The 23,599-nt window shown below is 41.6% G+C and overlaps 1 protein-coding gene across 10 annotated transcripts in view; it reads right to left on the bottom strand.

Annotated features, from left to right (window-relative positions):
* The window catches only part of DYM (dymeclin), a 352,035-nt gene that overhangs the window by 133,194 nt on the left and 195,242 nt on the right, over nt 1-23,599 (bottom strand). For 2 of the 10 annotated variants that reach the window (XM_045042256.1, XM_045042255.1), the window contains exon 13: nt 14,448-14,612. The exons of the other annotated variants lie outside the window; for them this stretch is intronic. In XM_045042256.1, coding sequence (XP_044898191.1) covers nt 14,448-14,612 — 165 coding nt within the window. The remainder of the gene's footprint in view (nt 1-14,447; nt 14,613-23,599) is intronic. 10 annotated transcript variants of the gene reach the window in all.

Here is a 23,599-nt window from a genome sequence, read left to right on the forward strand (position 1 = left end):
ATAAATAAAAGGCAGACACTAGCAGCGACACCAGAAAGCTAAAAGCACATAGTACTTTAATTTAAATGGAAAACAGGCTAACCACCACTATAGAAATAGGAGTAGTTGTTGTGGTAAGCGTGGAAAAATAATAATAATGGTGCTTGATATGTGACATTAGCATTAGCTAAGTGTTCTGCATACAGTATCTCATTGAAACCTAACCTCAACACAGGGTGGGGCAGGTTTCCCTATCATCCCCACGTGACCTGGTCTTCGAAGACTGCCAGCTACTCAGTGGCAGACCCGGCACAAGCCTAGGCAGCCTGACCCAACACCTAAGCACCATGCTACACAGCCACGAAAACACTAACACCTGCAAACAGGCCTCGGTGATGGGTCGCTGATCCTGGTCAGAATCTGATTCTTAACTAGTTACCATTTTTTTTTTTTTTTAGGAATATTATGATGTACCACTTTCAAAAGTCAGATTTTTAATTTTTCCTGTCTTTGTGATCTGTTCATGAGTTACTTGTCCCAATTTGCCCAGGACAGTCCCAGTTTATGCACTCGGTCCCAGTGGGAGGATTAGAGTCCCCTTTTATTCTCTTCAAGGGTCCTAATTTGAATGGTGAATTCTATGGGCACCCACTTGATAATCACTTCAGTTTTCGCTCTGCCCACTCACTGTCTCTCTTATTAAGCAATGAAACACGATAATCTGCTGTCGTTCCTTCTTCTGGGGGTGTGAGCTCCGTACAGGTCTCCTCTCTCTCATCAGTGGGGCTCTCTGAACATTCCAGGCACATGTTTCCTCATCTCCAGATGGCCCCACCAAACTTTCATTGAATGTTCGGTCTCCTCTCCTCCCACACCCAGTCCCCGTCCCTGCTCCTTCCTAATAAGCGAACACTTTGTCTCACTCGCCCACTCCTCCCTCCATCTTCTTTCAGGACGCCCCCTCCCCCCCCACTGGGAACAACCCACGAATCTACCAAACACCTATCCTCAAATCACTTTAAAAGTCACTTTAGTCAGTGAAGTCTACCTGAGATCACCCATCCACCCACCTATCCTATTTATGGACCAAATCTGTCAGACTAACCTCTTGGAGGCTCAAATTTGAAATGTTTCTGCTATTACATCATTATGAGGTTTTCACCATATTCACTCACGTCAAAAACAAACGTGACTCCTGCCAAACTTTACAATTTCAAAGTAGGGCTTTTAGGTATGTCTATAGCTTTTAACCAAAGAGAATATACAATCCAGAGGGATCTTACTAAAACTCATAAATCCAAGCACTGCTTTCAGACGATCCAGGGACAAAGAGATGTGGTTATCTGATTGTCAAGAGGAAGGCCACACTCGTTGGTAGTGCACGATCCAAAGAGACTCTCTCCTTGGCCAGACTCAGGTAGGCTCAGGTAGGCTCCTGAGCATGAACTGGTTCCATTCTTGGACATGTCTTCTAGAAGCCCAGCTTTAGTAAGAATCCTGTCAAGCTGGCTTGGCCAGAGTCCCCCCACCCTTGATATCTGATCAAATATTCACCCTCCGATATCCCCCAGGTAATATCTGATCTAGCCTTTCAGTAAGAATCCTCCTACGTCAGTTTAGTGAAGAATTACCCTACCTTCTTAGTAATCTTCCAGTCACTGACACCTACCTCCCCCAAATCTGCTGCTTGGCTGTAAGCCCGTTTTCCTTTTCAGATTCAGTGTTGAGAGCCTAATCTCTTTCCCCTATTGCAAAACCCCACTGTGGCAGTCTCCCTGAATAAAGTCTGCTTTACCTTCTTCAACACCACCCGGGGTGGGGGTGGGGGGTTGTACACGGAAGGTGGGTGTTCTTAATATATCGTCTTTGTCAGTGAGTACTTTGTGGCACAAACATTGACAATGGAAGAGAAAAGTGAGTCTTGAAGACGTGGTTGTTCATAACTGAGAAATTCCCCTCAAGAATATGGGTACAAGGGCGTCTTGCTGGCTCGGTTGGAAAAGCATGCAACTCTCGATCTCAGGGTCGTGAGTTCCGGCCCCACGTTGGGTGCAGAGATTACTTAACTGAATAAATAAATAAAAACTTAAAAAAAAAAAAAAAGAATATCGGTACAGCTGCTGTGCCTTCTCTGGGGCTAAAAACACTCTGCCTTTACAGTTCTGATTAAACTTCTAAATGGCATATGGAGTACCGTGAAGCAACAGATGATACGCTGTTACCATATTCTGTCTCTAACATAGTTGAAAAAAGGAAAAAAAAAGCAATCTATATGTACTATCTGCCAAACAACGGGCTAAGCCCAGAAATGACTTAATAACAAGAATGCAGGCCAACAGAGCAAAAGTAGAATAAGAACAAATTACCCAAGAATCATGGACATAAATGAGTTGCATTTATAAGTCTGTAATCAGTGGCTCTTAGTTTCTATCGTGACTCCAGCTCGTGTGGACCATCTTTCAGTGGGACCAAAAATCATTAATGTACGTACATTTTGATGCAGAAACGGTACTATTGTCATCCTTACATTCGCAAGAGGAAGGGAGGGACTAGAAAACCAGACAGTGAGAATGAAATAAAACGTCTCAAAACCGTGGTAACAGGAAATGCCACAGACTCTTGTAACAGTCACACCAAGTGTCATGCAAACTTCTGTAGCCTGGACACCTCTTGCAATTTAGTGCCCGGGCAAAGAAATCCAAAGATAGTGATTCTTCAGAAGGAATATTAAAAAACTGATGAAAAGCAAAGCTCTCTTCTTTCCTTCAAACTAGAGAGTCGCAACACATTGCTTCAATACTTTGCTTGCTACAGTAATGTATCGCTATACTGGACAAGACAGCAAGGAGGAAAAAAAAAACATAGATGATTGCCCATTGTGTTTTACTGACCAGTATTCAGTCCACAATGAGGCTCTCCAACCTAACCATTTAAGGACAGTAAAAGAAATCCAGAGACCATTGTACAACCAGCTAAACTATGAAAAGTATTCCCCAGACCTGGTTTTCTTACTGAACATGAAATAACTACACCTGCAGCTATTTATTCCCTGGTTTTAGACTGATTTGTTAACATCTCTGTTACTATCTAACATTTTACAGAAAAGATACTAAAGTATCACTATAGGTAGTTCCACTGTTACCTTTAAATGTTTAGGAAGTTTAGGACTGAAGGATGGGACGTGAATCCTAAAAGGTGGACCTACCTTAACAAGACAGAAATTGCTCTCTCTGCCAGATTCCCAATGCTGTCACGAGCCCCGTGTGCCAGGATGCAGACTACATTAAACTCTTAAAATTTCTACTGTCGAGAGTAACAGGGACTTGAATTTACTACTGGCTTATACTGTGTGCTACTTGAAAATAAATGCACATAAGAAATTATTCGTGTCAATGAGAGGTACAACAAGAACAAGCTTAATACTTCAAAACTCTATATAAATGTTATCTATACTAGTGCGCACGCGCGCGCACACACACACACACACACACACACACACACACACACACACACGTCTATATGTAACTCTACTTCTAAGTCCCCAGGAAAGCTTCTGCTTATTTGCCTTTTTAATGTTAGAAGAGCAGCACAATTGTTAGTCATTAAACAGAATGACAAAGAAGCTGTAAGACTTTTAGTCACTATCAGAAATTATATTCGGTTGATAATTGCTCTTAATTTTCCCAGTGGCAAGTAAAATGCACAACGTATCCTTTGGGTTACTTTGAAAATCTGCCTATACATGTTTGCTTTGTGAAATCTGGTCAAAGACCTTTTGAGAACAGCTTGTATCTATTATCACTTTGAGAAGGGAAAAAAAAAAAACCAACAAATCCATATCAAAATTAACACCAAACTTAGACATCTGAGATGTCTAAGGGTTTTTGTAAGGATTAGTAGCTTTGGAAACTAAGAGACACTACATGTTTAGAGAGTAGCAACCAGACTAAATGGTACATACACAGAATTTAAAGAACCAAGAAATACAGTTTTGAATTTCTGTATCTATAGTCTACACTTCAATTTTAAATTTTAGCCAGTTTTATAAAGTACCTCAAGTGAAACTGTTGAATGTATAGAGAACAGAAGTTCAAGAACTTAAACACAATTAGCTGAAAATATATAATCATCACAGAATATCAGATTTGTAGTAGGTCCTAAGATAGGTCAAAATAATTTCAAAGGCAAAGTTACTTAATAAAATCATACTGTTGTTAAAAGGCTTGATGGGAGGCAGTAAAAGATTAGAAGTGGGGCTTTCAGGGGTGCCTGGGGGGCTCAGTTGGTTAAGCATCCAGCTTCAGCTCAGGTCATGATCTCACGGTTCATGGGTTCGAGCCCCACGTCGGGCTCTGTGCTGACAGTCTGGAGCCTGCTTCACATTCTGCGTCTCCCTCTCTCTCCGTCCCTCCCACGACTTGCACTCTGAATCTCTCTCAAAAATTTAAAAAAAAAAAAAAGAAAAGTTAGAGCCAGTATATTTGGGTTTCAATACTGGCTTTACCATCTTCTAGCAAGGATTAAATCGCTCCATGCATCATTTCCCTTGTGTATCAAATGGGGATAATAATATTAACTATCTCATAGAGCTGCCTTGAGGATTAAAATAAAAATAGTTAATAATTAGAACAGTGTCTGTTACAGAGCAAGAGCTCAATAAATATTAGCTACTATTAGCACTACTGGGCAAGGAAAATATTTTATATGCATGCTCCAATATGCAGCCTTTAGAAAATCTATACCATACATCTCAAGTTCATTTAAAAATTAATTTTTAATGAACTGCCTCTTATAGACAGCTACTTCGTAGAACTATTGTGCAAAACAAGTGGCCTGTTGGAACACATCTGATTCTAGTTTAGATCAATGTAAGAATGCACGTGGAAAAATGCCTGAGAAAATTAGGGACTCTTCAGTTCCCATTCCAGCTCAAATACACAGGGTGGAGATCGAAAATGTAACAGGAGTGAATGAAGGATATTTAAAAAATAGAAGAAGCTATCTACTGAGAGTAATTCGTTCCGCACATGTATGGTGAGATGGGTTTATCTCACTTTCTCACGCTGTATTATCCAGTAAAGACGAAACTCTGATCATAGCAGAGACCCTTAAAGACACTTAGATTCTACTTCCGCTTTGTTGTGTGATCTCTGCCAAACCATGTAACTTCTCTATAGTCTTCTCTGCTTCCTCGTCTTTTATAAGATAGAAATAAATCCTTTTGTTGTCAATCTAACTTAGAGGGATGAGCTTAGAATAAGTGCCCCTCCCACTGTGCAGCCACATTGAAAAGCACATCACGATGACTGGGTTACTCAGTGTCAGTAGGTAAAACATGAACTCTGATTTACATCACCACCTATTTAAATTCTAGAAGTCAAATAAATGTAAGGGCTGGCATCGTGACATGCCAGGGCATGGAGACTGGGTGGAAATCACTTTTCTTCCATATATGGGAAACCCTGTAAGTTTAAGTCTGTTGGACATTTAGTGACCAAGAATATTTCTATAATAAGCAGTTATGCAAGTCTGCGTGTCTGAATATGCACATGGAATCCCCTGCAAATGGCGGCCCCAGGGGAAGAGTATCCAGCTAGGGGAATTCTGTACCCACTCCATACACAGTCTAACCTGCACGAGAAATTGTAACTTGTTATCTAACGCGTTCACCTTCAGGAACTCTGGTTACACCTATACACCACAAATACATGGCTATGATCTGGGTGCCTCCTCTACCAATGCTCTCTATACCTGAGAGCATTGGGCGGGGAAAAAAAGATGACCACTTTTTTGAATCAAGTATGAATCTCATATTGTTTTTCCCTAGGATTCTATTATTTCTTTCTAAGTTTGGTTTCATATGCCCAAATTCTCATTGCATCCATCTCCCAGAATAAGTATCTTTTATGTTTTAATTATTGATTTCATCTAAATTTCTTCCCTCTGGGGGCGCCTCGGTGGCTCAGCCGGTTGAGTGTCCGACTTCAGCTCGGGTCATGGTCTCACAGCTCACGGGTTCAAGCCCCGCATCGGGCTCTGGTGCTGACAGCTCGGAGCCTGGAGCCTGCCTCGGATTCCGTGTCTCCCTCTCTCTCTGCCCCTAACCCACTCGCATTCTGTCTCTATCTCTCTCAAAAATAAATAAACGTTAAAAAAAAAAAATTAAAAATAAATAAATAAATTTCTTCCCTCTGGACAATAAATTGTACAACTAAGTGACGGTTCAGGGCAGATGACCATGGCAGGCTAGTGTAGCATCTGTTTTGAATGGGGTTTTAATGCTACTGTTGGTCTATCAATAAATACTACCAATATTCATAGGTGGAACACACCGAAAACATTTTTTAAAAACATTTCTGATTAGGTATAGTGTAACAAATTTGCTTGCTTGCCTACCAAATAGTTTTGAATTAAAAAGGAAGTTAAATAGAATTTTTAATACTTACTGGGATACACTTTATTTCTTATCCACATTTCTGAATCTTCATTCTATTACTATTACTGTAGCCACCAGCTTCCATAATTTACTGTATCAAAGGAAAACTTCTGGGGTGGAGGGTGGCGACAGAGCTTGTTCAAACTACTCGATTTTCCAGTTATCTTATAGTATTGTGTTTCAATTTTAAGAGGCAAAATTTCACGTAAACTAATTTTACTTTGCCCTCTGAGTTTCTTCTGCTCAGCTAGAGCCACCAGAGAAAATATTATTTTTGCATTTTGATGAGGCATCTTTCAAAGCATGTTGATACTGCTTGGATGGTCGTGGTTTACTACGTAAATCCAAAGAGTAGAAAGCTTATGAGGTGTTTAAGGAAAAGAGAGAGAAAAGCAATGCAATCCCATACATGCCAGGCAGAACTAGGGAAACTACAACCAGAATACTTCATTATCTAATGGTGCTACCCTGAATGCTTTTTTGAAGAGGTAGTGGCATTTTAATAGGACTGCCACCTTACTGCTTCTCCCAAGTAATCTCTGAAAAGGGAGCCGTTATTAGACGGGGCAAGTCTGCAAAAAGTTCATTATAATAAACTAAAATCATCCCTTCCAGGTAAATACGAAGCACCTATTGTGGACTAAGTATCACATGAGGCGCTAGTGGTAAGTGGATTCAAAAAAGCACACATTTTCTGTCCTCCTGAAGCTTACAGTCTAAGAGAGAAAAAGAGCACGTATGTGAGGGGAAACATAAAATTAAATATAACAATGGATTTGGGGTTAAGGGACAAACCTCTGTAAGGAAGTAACAAGCGTAGGAAATACAGAGTAGGGAACTATTCTGAACAGGAAAGAACATGTAAAAAGCCCTAAGACGGAAAAGGGGCCAGCGAATCCTGGAAAAGAAAGGCAGCTGGTGTGGCTAGGGAAAGTGCCACCCTGAGGGCAGAGGGAAGGCGCCACAGGGATCTGAACAAGCAAGAGCTGGAATGTGGCTTTGGGTCTCTGCAGGCGCTTGCTCGGGGGGGTGGGGACGGGACTGGGGGGCCGGGGGGCTGTGTAGTGAGACTCGAGGAAACCAGGTGGCAGGTTCTCGCCATGTGCGTGGGAGGTGAGGGTGGTGTGAGCTGGCACGGCTGGCAGCAGGCACAGAGGAAGAGAGGACACGTTCCGCGTACATTCTGGATACAGAACTGAAATGGACAGAGTGAGGATGGACGCGGGGGGAGAGAGAACGCAAATGCTGAGGATTCTCATGAGACGAGCTTGGCGGCTAGAGACACCACTTGCCGAGACGGAGGAGACAAAAAGACAAGGTTTGTGCAGAAGGGCTAAGAGTTGGCCTGGGAGACGGGGCAGGAGAGGTGTGAGTGCAGTGATGTTAACACTAGGGCAGCTGACAGTGTGGGGCTGGAGCTCACAAGTGCAGCTGGAGTTACCAACTTGGGACGTACTGACACGTGGATGGCGTGTAAAGTCACAAAAGGAGATGGACATGCCTGAGGTTAAGAGGTTTTTAAAATTTCTTTTAATGTTTATTTTTTATGTTTGACACAGAGATAGAGTGTGAGCAAGGGAGGGACAGAGAGAGACGGAGACACAGAATCCGAAACAGGCTCCAGGCTCCGAGCTGTCAGCACAGACCCCGACGCGGGGCTCGAACTCACGAACTGTGAGATCAGGACCTGAGCCGAAGTCGGATGCTTAACTGACTGAGCCACCCAGGTGCCCCGTGAGGTGAGAGTTTAAGTGAAAAGAGAGTAGGGCCTCAGGAGCAAGCCTTAAGGAATTCCAACATTTACAACAAAGGCCTACCGAGAAATGGCAAACCGGTGGGAAGAAAGCCAGGACTCTGCTGTCACAGAAGCCAAGGGAAGGCGGTAGGCAAAGCTGTCTACCTCAGCTCCGAGACCAAGCAAAGATGGCAGCTGCTATGTCAAGCCTTGCCCTCCTCTCCTCTCCAGAATGCACAGCCACGATTCACTCCTATAATTCCTGAGAAGAAAAAAAGACAATCCCAAGGGCCCAAACAAGGAAACATACTCCGTTAAAGGAGTGACTCTAAAAAAAATTTAACGACATATTGTTTATTCGTTCCAACTTTTCTGATCTGAATTTACCTGTCTGGTTTTGCCTTACATGCCACTGAGCACTAAAGAAGTAAATCTCAAGACCAAACACCACATTACAGAAAATAGAATAAGCTTGATGACAGGATCAAGCAGTGAATGCGTAATTCAAAAGGAAACCATAATGGTTTAAGTGGAATAATGCATTTCATTTCGTGCCACAGAAGTGGCACGGAAATCAATAAAGCACATAGCCACAACAAAATTATTAAGACAGTATCATATGCATGAAAAATTATTACTATGGCTGCAAATATTTATTCATGACAGATTTAGAGAGTGGTATACAGTATGACAAGACTGTTCTAGTAATTTAAAAAAAAAAAAAACCTCTTTTGAGGAAACTCATTAGGACATTGTCCTAGATTCAGACTGAGGATGCAGTTCTTTCAAAGCAATCAAATGGCACCAGATGCCATTTTTCTAAACCACAGTATGAAAGACATACCAAATGGGTGAAAACACTGCTAAATTTGAAAGTGCTATAGTTTAGAGACATGATTTAATGTTGTGCTTACTTAGAATAATAAACCAATTCCGTTAAGAAAAGCATCCCTCCCCCCCCCCAAAACTATAAAAATGCTAAAATAAGCTATGGGAGAAATTTTCTGTGATCACACTTGAAGGAACTCCTATCTATTCCCATAAACCACTGCAGTTCTTTGCCAATTAATAAAATGACATTATGTTATGGTGGTGAAGGAAAAAAAAAAAAAACCAACAGCCAGAGATATACATTTAACTTGGGACGGTGGAGGGAGGGCTGAGGAAAAAACAAAGAAACTTGTAATTTCAATTTGCATAATTTTTAAATGCTAAAAAAATAAATTTAAAATTCTTTTAAATGTCATGTATATTTCACTAATGCTCCGCAAGTATTTGTATGTTATCTAGTTTTTGTCCGCACGCATATAACAGTTTTAATATCAGTATATAATTTTATATTCTTTTTTCAACATTATATCGAATGTTTTCCATGGTTTTTTTTAAATGTTTATTATTTTGAGAGAGAGAGAGAGAGAGAGAGAGAGAGCACAAGTAGGGGAGGAGCAGAGAGAGGGAGAAAGAGAAGCCTAAGCAGGCTCCGCACTGTCAGCACAGAGCCCGACACGGGGCTCGATCTTACAAACTGTGAGATTACGACCTGAGCCGAAATCAAGAGTCGCAGGCTTAACCAACTGAGCCTCTCAGGTGCCCCTCTTTATTTTTCTTTATGATATATATATAAATAAATTTTTTAATGTTTACTTACTTTTTTAAAAAAAATTTTTTTTTTCAACGTTTATTTATTTTTGGGACAGAGAGAGACAGAGTATGAACGGGGGAGGGGCAGAGAGAGAGGGAGACACAGAATCGGAAACAGGCTCCAGGCTCCGAGCCATCAGCCCAGAGCCTGACGCGGGGCTCGAACTCACGGACCGCGAGATCGTGACCTGGCTGAAGTCGGACGCTTAACCGACTGCGCCACCCAGGCGCCCCTATGTTTACTTACTTTTGATAGAACACAAGGTGGGGAGGGGGAGAAGGAGACACAGAATCCAAAACAGGCTCCAGGCTTTGAGCTGTCAGTACAGAGCCCAACACAGGGCTCGAACCCACAGACCATATCATGACCTGAGCCGAAGTCGGTCCCCCAACAGACAGCTACCCAGGAGCCCCTATTTTTCTTTATGATATTTTTTTTAATTTTTTTTTTAACGTTTATTTATTTTTGAGACAGAGAGAGAGGATGAACAGGGGAGGGGCAGAGAGAGAGGGAGACACAGAATCTGAAACAGGCTCCAGGCTCTGGGCTGTCAGCACAGAGCCCGACGCGGGGCTCGAACTCACAGACCGCGAGATCATGACCTGGGCCGAAGTCAGACGCTTAACTGACCGAGCCACCCAGGTGCCCCTCTTTATAATATTTTTAATGGCTACATGATTTCCCATTGAGTTGACAAAATACGGTTTACTTGACTAATCCCTTATTTTGTTCTTAGATATCATTCTTCCCTTGGGTTATTTCCCTAGGATAATAATAAATTCAAGATATTAGCATTTTAATAACTTTCGGTAGATATTTCTTTATAGAAATCCACTATTTTCGGGGTGCCTGGGTGGCGGAGTCGGTTGGGCGTCCGACGTCAGCTCAGGTCACGATCTTGCGGTCCGTGAGTTCGAGCCCCACGTCAGGCTCTGGGCTGATGGCTCGGAGCCTGGAGCCTGCTTCCGATTCTGTGTCTCCTTCTCTCTCTGCCCCTCCCCCCTTCATGTTCTGTCTCTCTCTGTCTCAAAAATAAATAAAAACGTTAAAAAAATTTTTTTTAAAAAGAAATCCACTATTTTCTACCATTTTTTATGTTACATTTGCAACTTATGGGTGCAAAATAATCCAGGATTACACCACATCTTTAGTATATTAAAACAAATTTTAAAATGGTTGAAAGTTATTGGCAGGTGGACTCAACCTGACCCTCTAACAGTGAAACAGTAAGAACCCTGCTGCCTCCCGACATGGGAAGCACCCAGAAGCACTCTCTCAGGGAGGCTATGGAAATAATTCTTACACCGGGAAGAAGTTTGCAGCACAGTGACTGAGATTTCTACCTAGAGCAGTAGTTCATGTTAGACTGAGGTCAAGTTCTTTAAGGATAAACTAATGTTTCTCTCCAGAGACTGACTGGCGTGAGGATCACACTACGTAACCAAAAGCTACTTGAGACTGTGAAGTGAGTCCGAGATGGCTCCATTCAGGCATTCGGCTTGGTCTGTCCTGCTAAGTAACACAGGTCTCTTGAAAGAAAAATGTGTCAACTGCAGAGACTACATTACACTTGACCACGTGTCACTGTGGATGCAGGATGTTAGTCACTTGCGCATGAACGTGGCACAAAGGTGACCAGGCATCTCCCTTGGTGAAAATCAAGCTCATTCTGAGGTCCGTCCAGAATGCAAGCTTTTCACGCCCCCTGCCCCAGACAGCAAAGGGGTGGAGCTGGGATGCAAAGCCGGTGGAGGAGGGGGCGTGGCCTTACCTCCAGTGCCCACGCCCCTAATCGCTGAATTTCCTCTCTGCCATTCAGAGAAGGTGGTCAGGGCCTGGCAGAGTCTGGAGGCCAGGAGACAGTGCACCTGGTTTAACAGCTCTGGAATAAGGTGAGAGAAGAGGGCTGGCAGTCGGAGAGAGGCCAGGACTGCAAAGGGACAGCGTTTCAAAAATGCCATAGAGTTCTCCTGGCCTCAGACTATTTCCTCAACCCATCTACCTGGGTCTACCACAGCCTGATTTTCCTTCTAGAGGCAGCCTACAGGCTTTTCAGTCCCGAGGAGGGCTATGCACTGAACACATGCCCTTCGGAGGGTTATTTACTACCTTCTACCCTAGATGCGAGTACCGAACAACCTCCTGAGAATGAGGAAGGGGCCCCAGGAGGGGTGCTAAAAGAGGAAAGAAAACACATGAAAGAAAATGCTGTTCCAAGAAACAGAGGGTACTTCAGCTCTGCCAGGAATCGGGTGAAGGCACACAGGAATCCCATGCTGCTTTGGCCTTTATGTTTCCCCTCTCGACTTTCTTCACGTCTCCCGACTCTGTCTTCCTGGTCCTTTCCCTTCTGTTCCCTTTTACCTTCCCACTTCCCCTTGTATCCCTCTCTCCTGTCTGTCCCCGTGAGGGGAGGGGTGTGACCCAGAGGCAAGCGGATAGCGGCCTCGGGTACAAACAGCAGATGGTGAAACCCTGCAGCAACTAATACAGGTGACCAGCGCGCAGGTGTGAGGTGCTGCTAGGCCCACAACGAGGGGTCAGATGGCACGTCTACTGCACGAGGCTCGGAGTCTGGTGGGACAGACATGTCATACATGAAGACACACGGAGAAAAAACACAAGTACGGTGTGGTGGTGGCCTTAACGTGCCCACTTAGCTGGGCTACGGGGCCAGTAGGGTGGGCGAACACTCACCTACACGTTGCTGTGAAGGTTAATCAGCTGATTTTAAGGCAAGAAAATTACCAGGGCATCTGGGTGGCTTGGTTGGTTAAGTGGCCGACTTTTGATTTCGGCTCAGGTCATGATCTCACGGTTCGTGGGATAAAGCCCCTTATTGGGCTCTGTGCTGACGGTGAGGAGCCTGCTTGGGATTCTCTCTTTCCCTCTCTCACTCTGCCCCTCCCCTGCTTGCACATGTGCACACACCCTCTCTCTCCCAAAATAAATAAACATTAAAAAAAAAAATTACTCTAATGAGGGTAGGCCCCATCCAATTAATGAAAGGCCTTAAGAGCAGAGACTGAGGTTTCCTGAGGAAGAAGAATTCTTTTTCAAAACTATATCACAAAAATCCTGCCTGAGTTTCTGGCCTCCTGCCCGGCACTGTGGATTTAAGATTTAAGACTGTAACGTTAACACTCACCGAAATTTCCAACCTGCCCCCATAGATTTCCGACTTGCCGGTTCCTACAGTCACAAGAGCCAATTCCCTAAAGTAATTCTCGATCTCTCGTTCTCTCTGCACGGACACACACGCACACATGCCCGTGCGTCTTGCTGGTTGTTTCTCTGGAGGAACCTTCGGTGGGTCCACTAGGAAATCTGGGCAGGAATAGCTACGCTGCCCACTCGAGAGGCTCAATGATTAGCAACGGCTCTCTGTTCCCTGCAACTGGACACCTTCTGTCCCCGATTCCTAACACCATCACTTACCCGACACTCACTCGTTTTCCCAGAGTCAGCTGAAAGTAAATGGCTTTCCTTTGATAAATTCTTCCATATTATATGCATGAGGGCTTATTCCATTATCTTCACTTAACACTTCTGTCTCTGATTTTCTTTATGTCTCAAAACGTCTCTACGGGCTTAATTATGAGTCTGACCAACACCATTATGGGTCTGTAAGTATTTCTGCCACCAAAAACAGGCCGTCAGCTTAGATGTCACACTACCTTCTAGTCTTAATAATCCAAATGTATTCAAAATAATAGTCAAATTTCACTTATGCTGTGTAAAGCTTCTGTATGTTTCTTCAGCTGAAGAGATCTATTTTAATTCCAAAGCTTGCTCTTTTCTAGAAGGTGGTCACGGAAGTTTTCTTCTTTCCTCCTCGAAGTCATTCTGCACTGAAGACACTGCCTCAAACATCATACCTAGCTAACAGTATAGGGCTGGTGCGCAAGTCATTCCTGACTTACAGAAAATGTGTGTTTAAAATGCCACCTACAAAATACAAAGCAGTCGTGTCAAACTACGTCTCTACTTTGGCGTGTGATATACACTACACAGCACGTACGGATTTTCTCTGATACTTGACATCAGTGGCTTGTCTCTTTCTTGTGACTCCCACCATTGCTCTGTTTAATCTACATTCACCCATGACACACTGAAACTTACTGATTTTGTAACTATTCTACATACAAATGAGTGAGAAATGCAAAACCCCAGAGGACAATTTCTACCTTATAAAATCAAACCTGCTCAGCTGAATGTGCTTCTATCCAAATATGGGTGAAATGCCACGGTCAGCTCTCGGGGGTGCTTGCAGAGCGAGGAAGAGAACCCAAAATTCATAAGTAATTAACAGTAACGGTAGAGTCTATTCATACAGAAACCAGACAGAGCACCTCCCAACTATTACACATAAATCAAAAGATTTCCAAATGGAGCAAAGTATAGAAAAGTTCTGTCAGGTTTACGTGACAACTGTGTGGTTGAAAGCTTCTCTCTCTCCCACGAAACATAAAGTACTTAAGAAGACGTTTGCAAGGCAACAAATCCCAGCCATTATTTTAAGGCATCATTTAGCACCATTTCAAATAGAAATCTCCTCGGCAATCATTTCACCGACATGTATCCCGTTCAAACATGCGATTATCAGTCACATACAGCATGCAGCATGCAGTAAACAGACAGCAGAGGTTAATAACCTGGAAGCATAGGATCTGAGAATGTGAGAGCAAGTTAAAGACAAGAGTTCCTCTCCATTGTCACTGAGGGTCGAGAAGCAATGCTGAAGCGTAGAACAGTGATAGTGGGGGAAATACAGTTTGTCCAACACATAAACATATCTCCGCAAGTGGCGGCAGGTATAACTGAAAGACAAAGTAAAAGGAGAAAAACAGAAAGACAGGAGTTTTCCTTTGCAAAAATAAACCATTCTCAATGTCCTCAAAGCTTTCTGTGTATTTTCACTAGATGCTGCCCTAAGGGACAAAAAAACACAAAGAACAAAAAACAAAAAACAAGTGTTAAAAGAGAATATTAAAAACATAAAAAAGAAAACAAACAACGTGATTTAAAAATGGGCAAAAGACCTAAACAGACACCTCACCAAAGAAGCTGTACGGATGGCAAATACGCATATGGAAAGATGCCCCACCTCCTGTGGCATGAAGCAAATGCAAATCAAAGCCACAAGATACCACTCCAAACCCACGAGAAAGGCCAAAGTCCAGAACACTGACCACACCAACCGCAGGTGAGGGCACGGAGCAACGAGAACCGCCCTTCACTGCTGGGGAGAAGGCAAAAATCACACAGCCGTGTCAGAAGACAGGTTCTGTTTCCTCACAAAACTAAACATACTCTTACCACACGGTCCAGCAAGCACGTTCCTTGGTACTCGCCCAAATGGGCTGGCGGTTTCTGTCCGCATAAACACCTGCACATGGACGTTTCTATCAGTTTTCGTAACTGCCCAAACTTGGAAGCAATCAAGATGTCATTTGGTAGGTAAACGGACCAACTGTGGTACATCCAGAAAATGAAGTGCTGTCGTCAGTGGTAAAAAGAAAGGAGCAAGCCAGCCACAAAAAGATATGGAGGAGTCTTCAAACGTGTGTCGCTAAGTGAGAGAAGCCTCTCTGAAAAGGCGACCAACTGTAGGATTCCAACTCCGTGACATTCCAGAAAAGGCGGCAAAATTCTGCAGACAGTAAAAAGCCCAGTGGCCGTCAGGAGTCAGTGGGGAGAGAGGGATGAACGGGCCAGAGCACAGAGGATTTTTAGGGCAGTGCAACTACTCTTTATAATTCCTTACCGGTGGACGCATGCCATTGTACATCTGTCAAAACCCACAGGAAGTACACCACCAAGAGTGAGCCTTGACATGAACTATGGTCTCTGGGTGAGAATGATGTCAAGAAAGGTTCATCAATGGTAACACTTCTAGTGCAGAATGATGACAGGAGGGGAGGCTGTGGGTATAGGGAGGCAGGGTGCATATACGGCAATTCTCTGTACTTTCTGCTCATTTTTGCTGGGAATTTAGAGCTGCTCTTCAAGAAAAAGGCTATTTAGGGGCGCCTGGGTGGCGCAGTCGGTTGGGCGTCTGACTTCAGCCAGGTCACGATCTCGCGGTCTGTGAGTTCGAGCCCCGCATCAGGCTCTGGGCTGATGGCTTGGAGCCTGGAGCCTGTTTCCGATTCTGTGTCTCCCTCTCTCTCTGCCCCTCCCCCGTTCATGCTCTGTCTCTCTCTGTCCCAAAAATAAATTAAAAAAACGTTGGAAAAAAAAAAAAAAGAAAAAGGCCATTTAAAAGTGGGCGGAGATCTACTGACAGGGGGAAAATTTTCAAAATATGATGCTGTCGTTAGTTAACCATAGGAAAATTGCCTTGATAGAGCAAAGTGGTGTGAGAGACTTTCCTCTCTACAATACTACAAATACATTCCTGGAAGACAGGCAATTAATAGTACAGCGATATGGAAGATACCATGGTAGAGGGAACACTGAACTAGGAGTCAGAAAACTTCGAAATCTGGACCCGATCCAGCCACTGGAAGCTTTGTAGCAGTGGGTATTTGATCTCTCCAAGCCTCAATCCCACAAATTGCAACAGAGAAGTGTGTTAAATTATTCCAAAATTTTGGAGTGATACTTAAAAAAATAAAAGAATTATTATTGTCAGAGTAATTTCACTTGTGCCACATTTCAGACTGCTCAAAAATAACAAGTTTGAAAGAGGAAAATACCCAATCAATCTGACAAAGTGAATCAGCAAAACCATGAACACATTAACCGATATGCTTAAACCATTCGTCTTCGAGAACCTTTTCTAAAAATCCACATGGGATGCCTGGGTGGCTGAGTCAGTTAAGCATCTGACTAATTTCGGCTCAGGTCATGATCTCACAGTTGTGAGATCGAGCCCTGCGTTGGGCTCTGCACGAAGCTTGGAGCCTGCTTGGGATTCTATCTCTCCCTTTCCTTCTACCCCTCCCTCTCCCCTGCTCACTTGTATTTGCATGCTCTCTCTCTCTCCAAATAAATACATCAACATTTTTTAAAAATAAAAATTAAAAAAATAAAAAATAAAAATCTACACCCCACGTACATCAAGTTCCCAAGGGGCAACGTGTGACTTTTAAAGTGTGCTGAATTCAAAATAAAGCTAATAGATTGAAAGATTAGAAACAGGCAAATTTCCAAAAAGTGGACAGTCCAATCATCCATTCAACCTATTAACCAGCCTGTCTACTCATCAGCCAAGCAGTATCTACTATGTAGCACGTAGGAACTATGCACTGAGCTGAGGACAGGGTGAGGAAGAAAACAGACACAATTCTTTCCCGGGCAGCTTGCAAGACAGAAGACAGACACGTCCGACAACAACAAAATCCCACGTAAACTGTGTAAGTTCTAACTCTGGAAGCCCTTTGAAGGAAACCGTATAGGGTTCCCTAAGCGAAGTAATATGGAGCTCTCTCCCTGAGACATGGAAGTTGGGAAAGGGCTCCTGCAAAGTGAACTTTAAGCTGACATCTTAAGGAAGAATGGAAGGTGGCTAAATAGATTATGGACCGGGGAAGAGGCGCTGTGAATGAGCTAAAAATCGATTACAAACAATACATGAATATTGTAAGGAGAGTGGGTTCAAAATTAACAACCCTTCTCTGTTCAAAAAACAGGTAGTTTTTTTTTTTATTTGAAGGACAGTTGAGACACAATGTTCCACTAGTTGCAGGTGCACAAGGTAGCGATTCAACAACTCTTGACATTATGCTGTGCTCACAAGTGTAGCTACCATCTGTTACCATACCCAGGCTATTCAAATACCACTGACTATATTCCCTATTCTGTGCCTTTCATCCCGTGACTTATCCATCCATCCATCCTGTAACTGGATCCAAGCCTGTATTTCCACTCGCCTTCACCCATTCTGGTCATTTCCCCACCTCTCTCCCCTCTGGCAACCATTAGTTTTTTCTCTTCTGGGTCAGTTTCTGCTTTTTGTTTGTTTTTAAAAAACAATCACTTTTTAAAAATATAGTGGTTCTTGGGGCGCCTGGGTGGCGCAGTCGGTTAAGCGTCAGACTTCAGCCAGGTCACGATCTCGCGGTCCGGGAGTTCGAGCCCCGCGTCGGGCTCTGGGCTGATGGCTCAGAGCCTGGAGCCTGTTTCCGATTCTGTGTCTCCCTCTCTCTCTGCCCCTCCCCCGTTCATGCTCTGTCTCTCTCTGTCCCAAAAATAAATAAAAACGTTGAAAAAAAAATTAAAAAAAAAAAAAAAGAAAATAAAAATATAGTGGTTCTATTACACTGACAAGAAGATAAGATGAAATATCCAAGTATGATGTATAAATATCTATGAAGAAATCTTTAAAATGGTGGTAACAAAAGCCCTGAGTCAATAAAATGGAAAAAAAAAAACATTTTTAGACAGGAAATTGTAGGATTGTAAAGTCATCCAATGTTCAGGTATTAATCTAAAAATTCATATTCTCAAAAAATATCAACAAGATTTAAAAAAAACTAGCCTTATTAATTCCGAATTCCATTTAGTAAACTAAACATTTAAGAAAAGCCAGAATATTCTGGAAAGCTAAAGTTGATGGGACTAACTTAAAAAAAAAAAAAAATACCATAGGGACGCCTGGGTGGCTCAGTCGGTTAAGCATCCGACTTCGGTTCAGTTCATGATCTTGCAGTTTGTGAGTTTAAGCCCCAGGTCGGGCTCTGTGCTGACAGCTCAGAGCCTAGAGCCTGCTACAGAATTTTATGTCTGTCTCTCTCAGCCCCTTTCTCTCTCTCTCTCTCTCTCTCTCTCTCTCAAAAATAAACATTAAAAAATTTAAAAAAAAGATACCATACAGTGACATTAATAGAAACAGTTTGGCATGGTACATGAGCACACAGGACACTAGAAGAGACTAAAATAAGACGAGAACATAGTATAAGGTAAAGGTGGCACTTTAAAACAGAAAATCAGATGAAATATTCAATAAATGGTACTGGGATAACTGAGTAGATAACTAGGAAAAAAAAAACAGAGCTCTTTACCTTACCTCTTAAAATAAATTCCAGGTTGATCAAAGATTGGAAGGTAAAAATGAAACTATAGAAGTTCACAAATAAACCATATACCTGAGAGCCATTAAAAAATATGACTCATAAATCTGATCCCATAAAAACGGAAAATATAAATAGCCGCTTTGCACGATGCATCTTTCGTACTGTGTCCACTTTCTGTCGTTTTCATGTATCAGACATAAATTAATGGCTAAGTAATTTTTAAAAATGGAAAGGGGCACAGGAGCAATTATTTCAGAGGGAATATGGTGAAGCGGGGAGATCCAGGCAGGTTCAAGGATCCAAAGGAAGTTCAGCATGGTTGGTGTATACCTGAAAATGGTGAAAGGTAAGGTGGGCTCATGTGGTGCCTTGTGAGTTATCTCATCATGAAAAACTAATTAAGGGTCTGAGCAGGGGAGCAACTAGATAGGACTGACTTTTTTTTTTTTTTTTTTAGTATTCATTTTGAGAGTGTGTGCGCGCGCGCGCGCTAGCAGAGGAGAGGCAGAGAGAGAATGAGGGAAAGAATCCCAAGCAGGCTCTGCGTTGCAGTGCAGAACTTACAAACCGTGAGAGCATGACCTGAACCGAAATCAAGAGTTGGATGCTTAACTGACTGAGCCACCCAGGCGCCCCGATATGATTGACTGTTTTAAAGGTGCATTTCTGCAATACAATGATAAAATTGGGGAGCAGCAAAAGTTGAAAGATAACACTAGAAGCACCAAGAGTAGAAAAGCAAAGACCAGCAAGCAGTTACTGCAAGAGTTTATGCAAGTACTGCTGATGGCTCAGAGCAGGGGTACAGCAGATTCGAAACTATTCTGGAGCTACAACCGATGGACTTGCTAACTGATTGGAATGGGGGATGGGATCAGTAGAGGAAGATATCAAGAATAATTCCCTGATTTCTCATATTAGGAACCGAATGAAAGTACGTTTTCTGAGGAAGGAGAAACCAGAGGAGGGACAGGTTTTATGCAGAAGATCACGAGTTTTGTTTTGGACATGCTCAGTTTCAGATACTGCAGCTGTGAGATGTCACCAAATGCTGGTATACGTGTAAGCTAAAAGCTAAGAGAGGTGTAGATTAACCCAGAGGTATTATAGATGGATTATAGACAGACACACAGAAGCAGGTCAAAGCTCGGAGAACATATACAAGGTCAGAGGGAAAAGACAGGACCCGGACCAAGAAATTCCAGGATTTCCAAGTTAAAGACAGAGAGGTGCGGTAAAGAATACCAAGTGGTAGCTAGAGAAGTAAGAAGAAAATCTACAGATGTTGTCAGAAGGTGTTTCAAGAAGGTCATGGTAATGATACACCTCGAAGATAATTTCCATACATGCTGCACAAGCTGTATGACTGAAATAGCTAACATTTTCTTATAAAAGGAAAAGGAGCTCCTGTCCAATTTAGAGATGTTCCTTCCTCGTAATTTAATAATCTTGAAATATTCTTTATTATTATTATTTAATAGAGATCGAATGGAAATAGCCCTGCTGATTAGCAGACACATGAGAGATGTATTCTCATTATGAGAAAAATCCTTTGGTCCCATTACTCTCAGCTTTAAAAAAAAAAAAAAAAACCCACCAAGAAATGAACAAAAAATAATACTAGTTTTTAACAATTATCTTTTAATCACTTACAATTCTATCATGAAGTCTGTCTTAACACTTTCACAGCAACTATAATAATGGTAAAAAGTGAGTTCGAAAACTTAGTCAACTCTACACTTAGACTCTGTTATTTTGAATTCAGCACAATTAATCTGTATTCTTTAAATATAAATCAAGGCACAGGAAATTGGCTTTTAATTATATTAACCTGTCATTATTATCTATGAGCATCCACTGGGTAAATAATTATTGGTTGCTGAACTAGATTTTAATTATGAAATTATTTTAAAAACCTGTGATCTACATAAAATGTTTCAAAAGAAAGGCAGAGATGTGAAAATGGATTTAAAAATACAATGTTGCATTTACATCAGCACTTCACAGCTATGCCCGACAAAGGAATCTCTTCTAATCATTCTTTTTTTTTAAATTTTTTAAAAAATGTGGGGCGCCTGGGTGGCGCAGTCGGTTAAGCGTCCGACTTCAGCCAGGTCACGATCTCGCGGTCCGTGAGTTTGAGCCCCGTGTCAGGCTCTGGGCTGATGGCTCGGAGCCTGGAGCCTGTTTCCGATTCTATGTCTCCCTCTCTCTCTGCCCCTCCCCCGTTCATGCTCTGTCTCTCTCTGTCCCAAAAATAAATAAAAAACGTTGAAAAAAAAATTAAAAAAAAAATGTTTATTTATTTCTGAGATAGAGACAGAGCATGAGTGGGGGAGGGGGAGAGAGAGAGGGAGACACAGAATCCGAAACAGGCTCCAGGCTCTGAGCTGTCAGCACAGAACCCGACGCGGGGCTCGAACTCACCGACCATGAGATCATGACCTGAGCCGAAGTCTGACGCTCAACCAACTGAGCCACCCAGGAGCCCCTAATCATTCTTAAATAGAGTTAGGAACCTCTGTTTATAGCCTCTATAGGACCCACCTAGTCCAGAAGCTGTGCAAGTCCTGGCCTTGCCCACTTCTCTCCAAGTCAAGTCTCAACAAGCTGGTAATGTCTAAGATAAGACAGAGTGAAAAAGATTTTTTTTTTTTTTTAACAGGCTTATCATTAGACATTTCAGGACTCAATCCACCAAAGGAAAGCAAAACTTCAGAAAACATAGAAACTGTGTTAAGGCAGTGGTGATTCACATTTTTAAGCAAGTGATTGCAATAAATATTATCAACAGTAAAGAGACATCATGTAACTCCTGATACGATCACAGCAGAGTCTAAATCTAATCTTGAGAAATCAAAAGACCAATAGAAATTGAAGAGTATTTTATAAAACCCAAAAACAAAAAAAAGGTTCTACAATCTTCAAATTTTGAAATACCAAGAAAGGCAGAGGGACTGTTCCAGATTAAAGGAGGTGAAAGAGAATAAAATGCAACATGATTCTGGGATTGGAGCCCATACTACAGAGGGTTAAAAAGCATTTTTTTTCTCTAGAAAGGAAATTAGTGGGGTAAATGACAAAATTTGAGTGTCTGTAGATTTGACAATGTTAATTTCTTGATCCTGATAAATGTTCTTGTTTTTAAGAAATAGCCACTTTAGTTCCTGGTGGCAAAAGGTACATCATGTCTATAAATTCATTCTCAAATGTTTTAAAAAAAAAATACAATGATTAAGCAAAGGTTGTAAAATTTTACCATTTCAAGACTCTAAGTGAAAGGTGAATGGAAAATCTTTATGTATTTTTTGCAAATCTGCAATTTCAAGATAAAAGATTTTTAAAAATTGATATTAAAATATAAAAAATTCATTTATTTTTAATATAAGAAAGAAAACAGAACTAGGCTTTTTGATACACTGAATAATACCCATTTTAAGATTATGGGATTCCAATCAAGAGCATGAAAATGTCATTCTGACCTCTATACTTAAAGCTTCGGACATCAGAAAAACTAGAGCGTGGGAAGTAAGCAAATGTGGTCTGGAGTTGGCCCATAAAAAACAGTCACTGTTAAGTAAGAGCTGCATTTTCATAAAAAATAAAATCTCATTAGTGCCTTCTTATATGACAATGTCCAAGATTATGCAATGTATAGTTCTGAAATGTTATTTGATATGGTTATGCTTCACCCGAGTAAAGTATCAAAATGTTCTCTCCTAGAACAACGCTTAAATCTGGAAAAGATGCCCAAAACCACAAGCAAAAGAATAATGCTTTGAAAAGACCCCCGAGTCAGGCTTTCTAATAATGTATTTTACAGCACCTTGGCAATCAAAGTACATTTTCATAACAACTCTTTATTAATTTATTTTCTTAATCATTTAACAAGCTTTCAAGAAAAAAATATTGAGCTCACCAGGAGCAGGTTAAACTTTATCAACTCTCTAGACTATGATGTGTATCCCTTTCCAACATCCATTTAAAAAATTGTTTTAGAAAAAGCTTGTTGATGGATTCACTAGTAGATATGAAATACCAGGAAATCAAATTAATAATAAGTGTTCAGGACCTACATGAAGAATATTACAAAAATTTACCACTGGGCAGAAAAGAGGCTTTGATTCTCGATGGGAAGATAAAATATATAAAAAAGGATGCCATGATCCTCCACAGACTCAAAATCTCACTAGGAATGTTAAGTTAAATTTCTACCCAGTTATGTCATTTGGAATTAGAAAGAAAAGTGTTAACTTTTTTCTCTACATGATAGCCTTCAAATATATATAGAAACTGTAAACCTTTAAAATTTTTCTGCTCTGATTGATATTAAACATCTGTTCTTTCATTGTTCATGGGCTACAGTTTCTAGATTCATCATCAATTATATTACTCTCCTTTGGATATTCACATTGATTGATTACCTCCTCAGCAATGTAACAAGAGCAGAGAGGAGTATTTTCTCACTGATAGTATTTAGAATTGCTGATACATGGTGATAATAAAAAAGCAGACCAACTTTTAGTCAGTTTTATCATAGTTTTAAAACGGTTTACAGACCCAAGACAATGCATTGCCAGAACCACTGGTATCATCCCAGCCTTGGTATGCCACTTACCAAATATTTATTCTTAAAATACGGCAGCAGAAGTGAACACATTATTCTAGATGTGTTGTGTTTGGGCAATGATGAGAAAATTATATTCTATTGCTACAGCTTTAAATTATGTATGTTCAAAGACTATAATCAGGGCATTGGGGTGGCTCAGTCAGTTAAGCATCTGACT

The sequence above is a fragment of the Felis catus genome, chromosome D3 (assembly GCF_018350175.1).
Source record: "Felis catus isolate Fca126 chromosome D3, F.catus_Fca126_mat1.0, whole genome shotgun sequence".
Classification (NCBI taxonomy): domain Eukaryota; kingdom Metazoa; phylum Chordata; class Mammalia; order Carnivora; family Felidae; genus Felis; species Felis catus.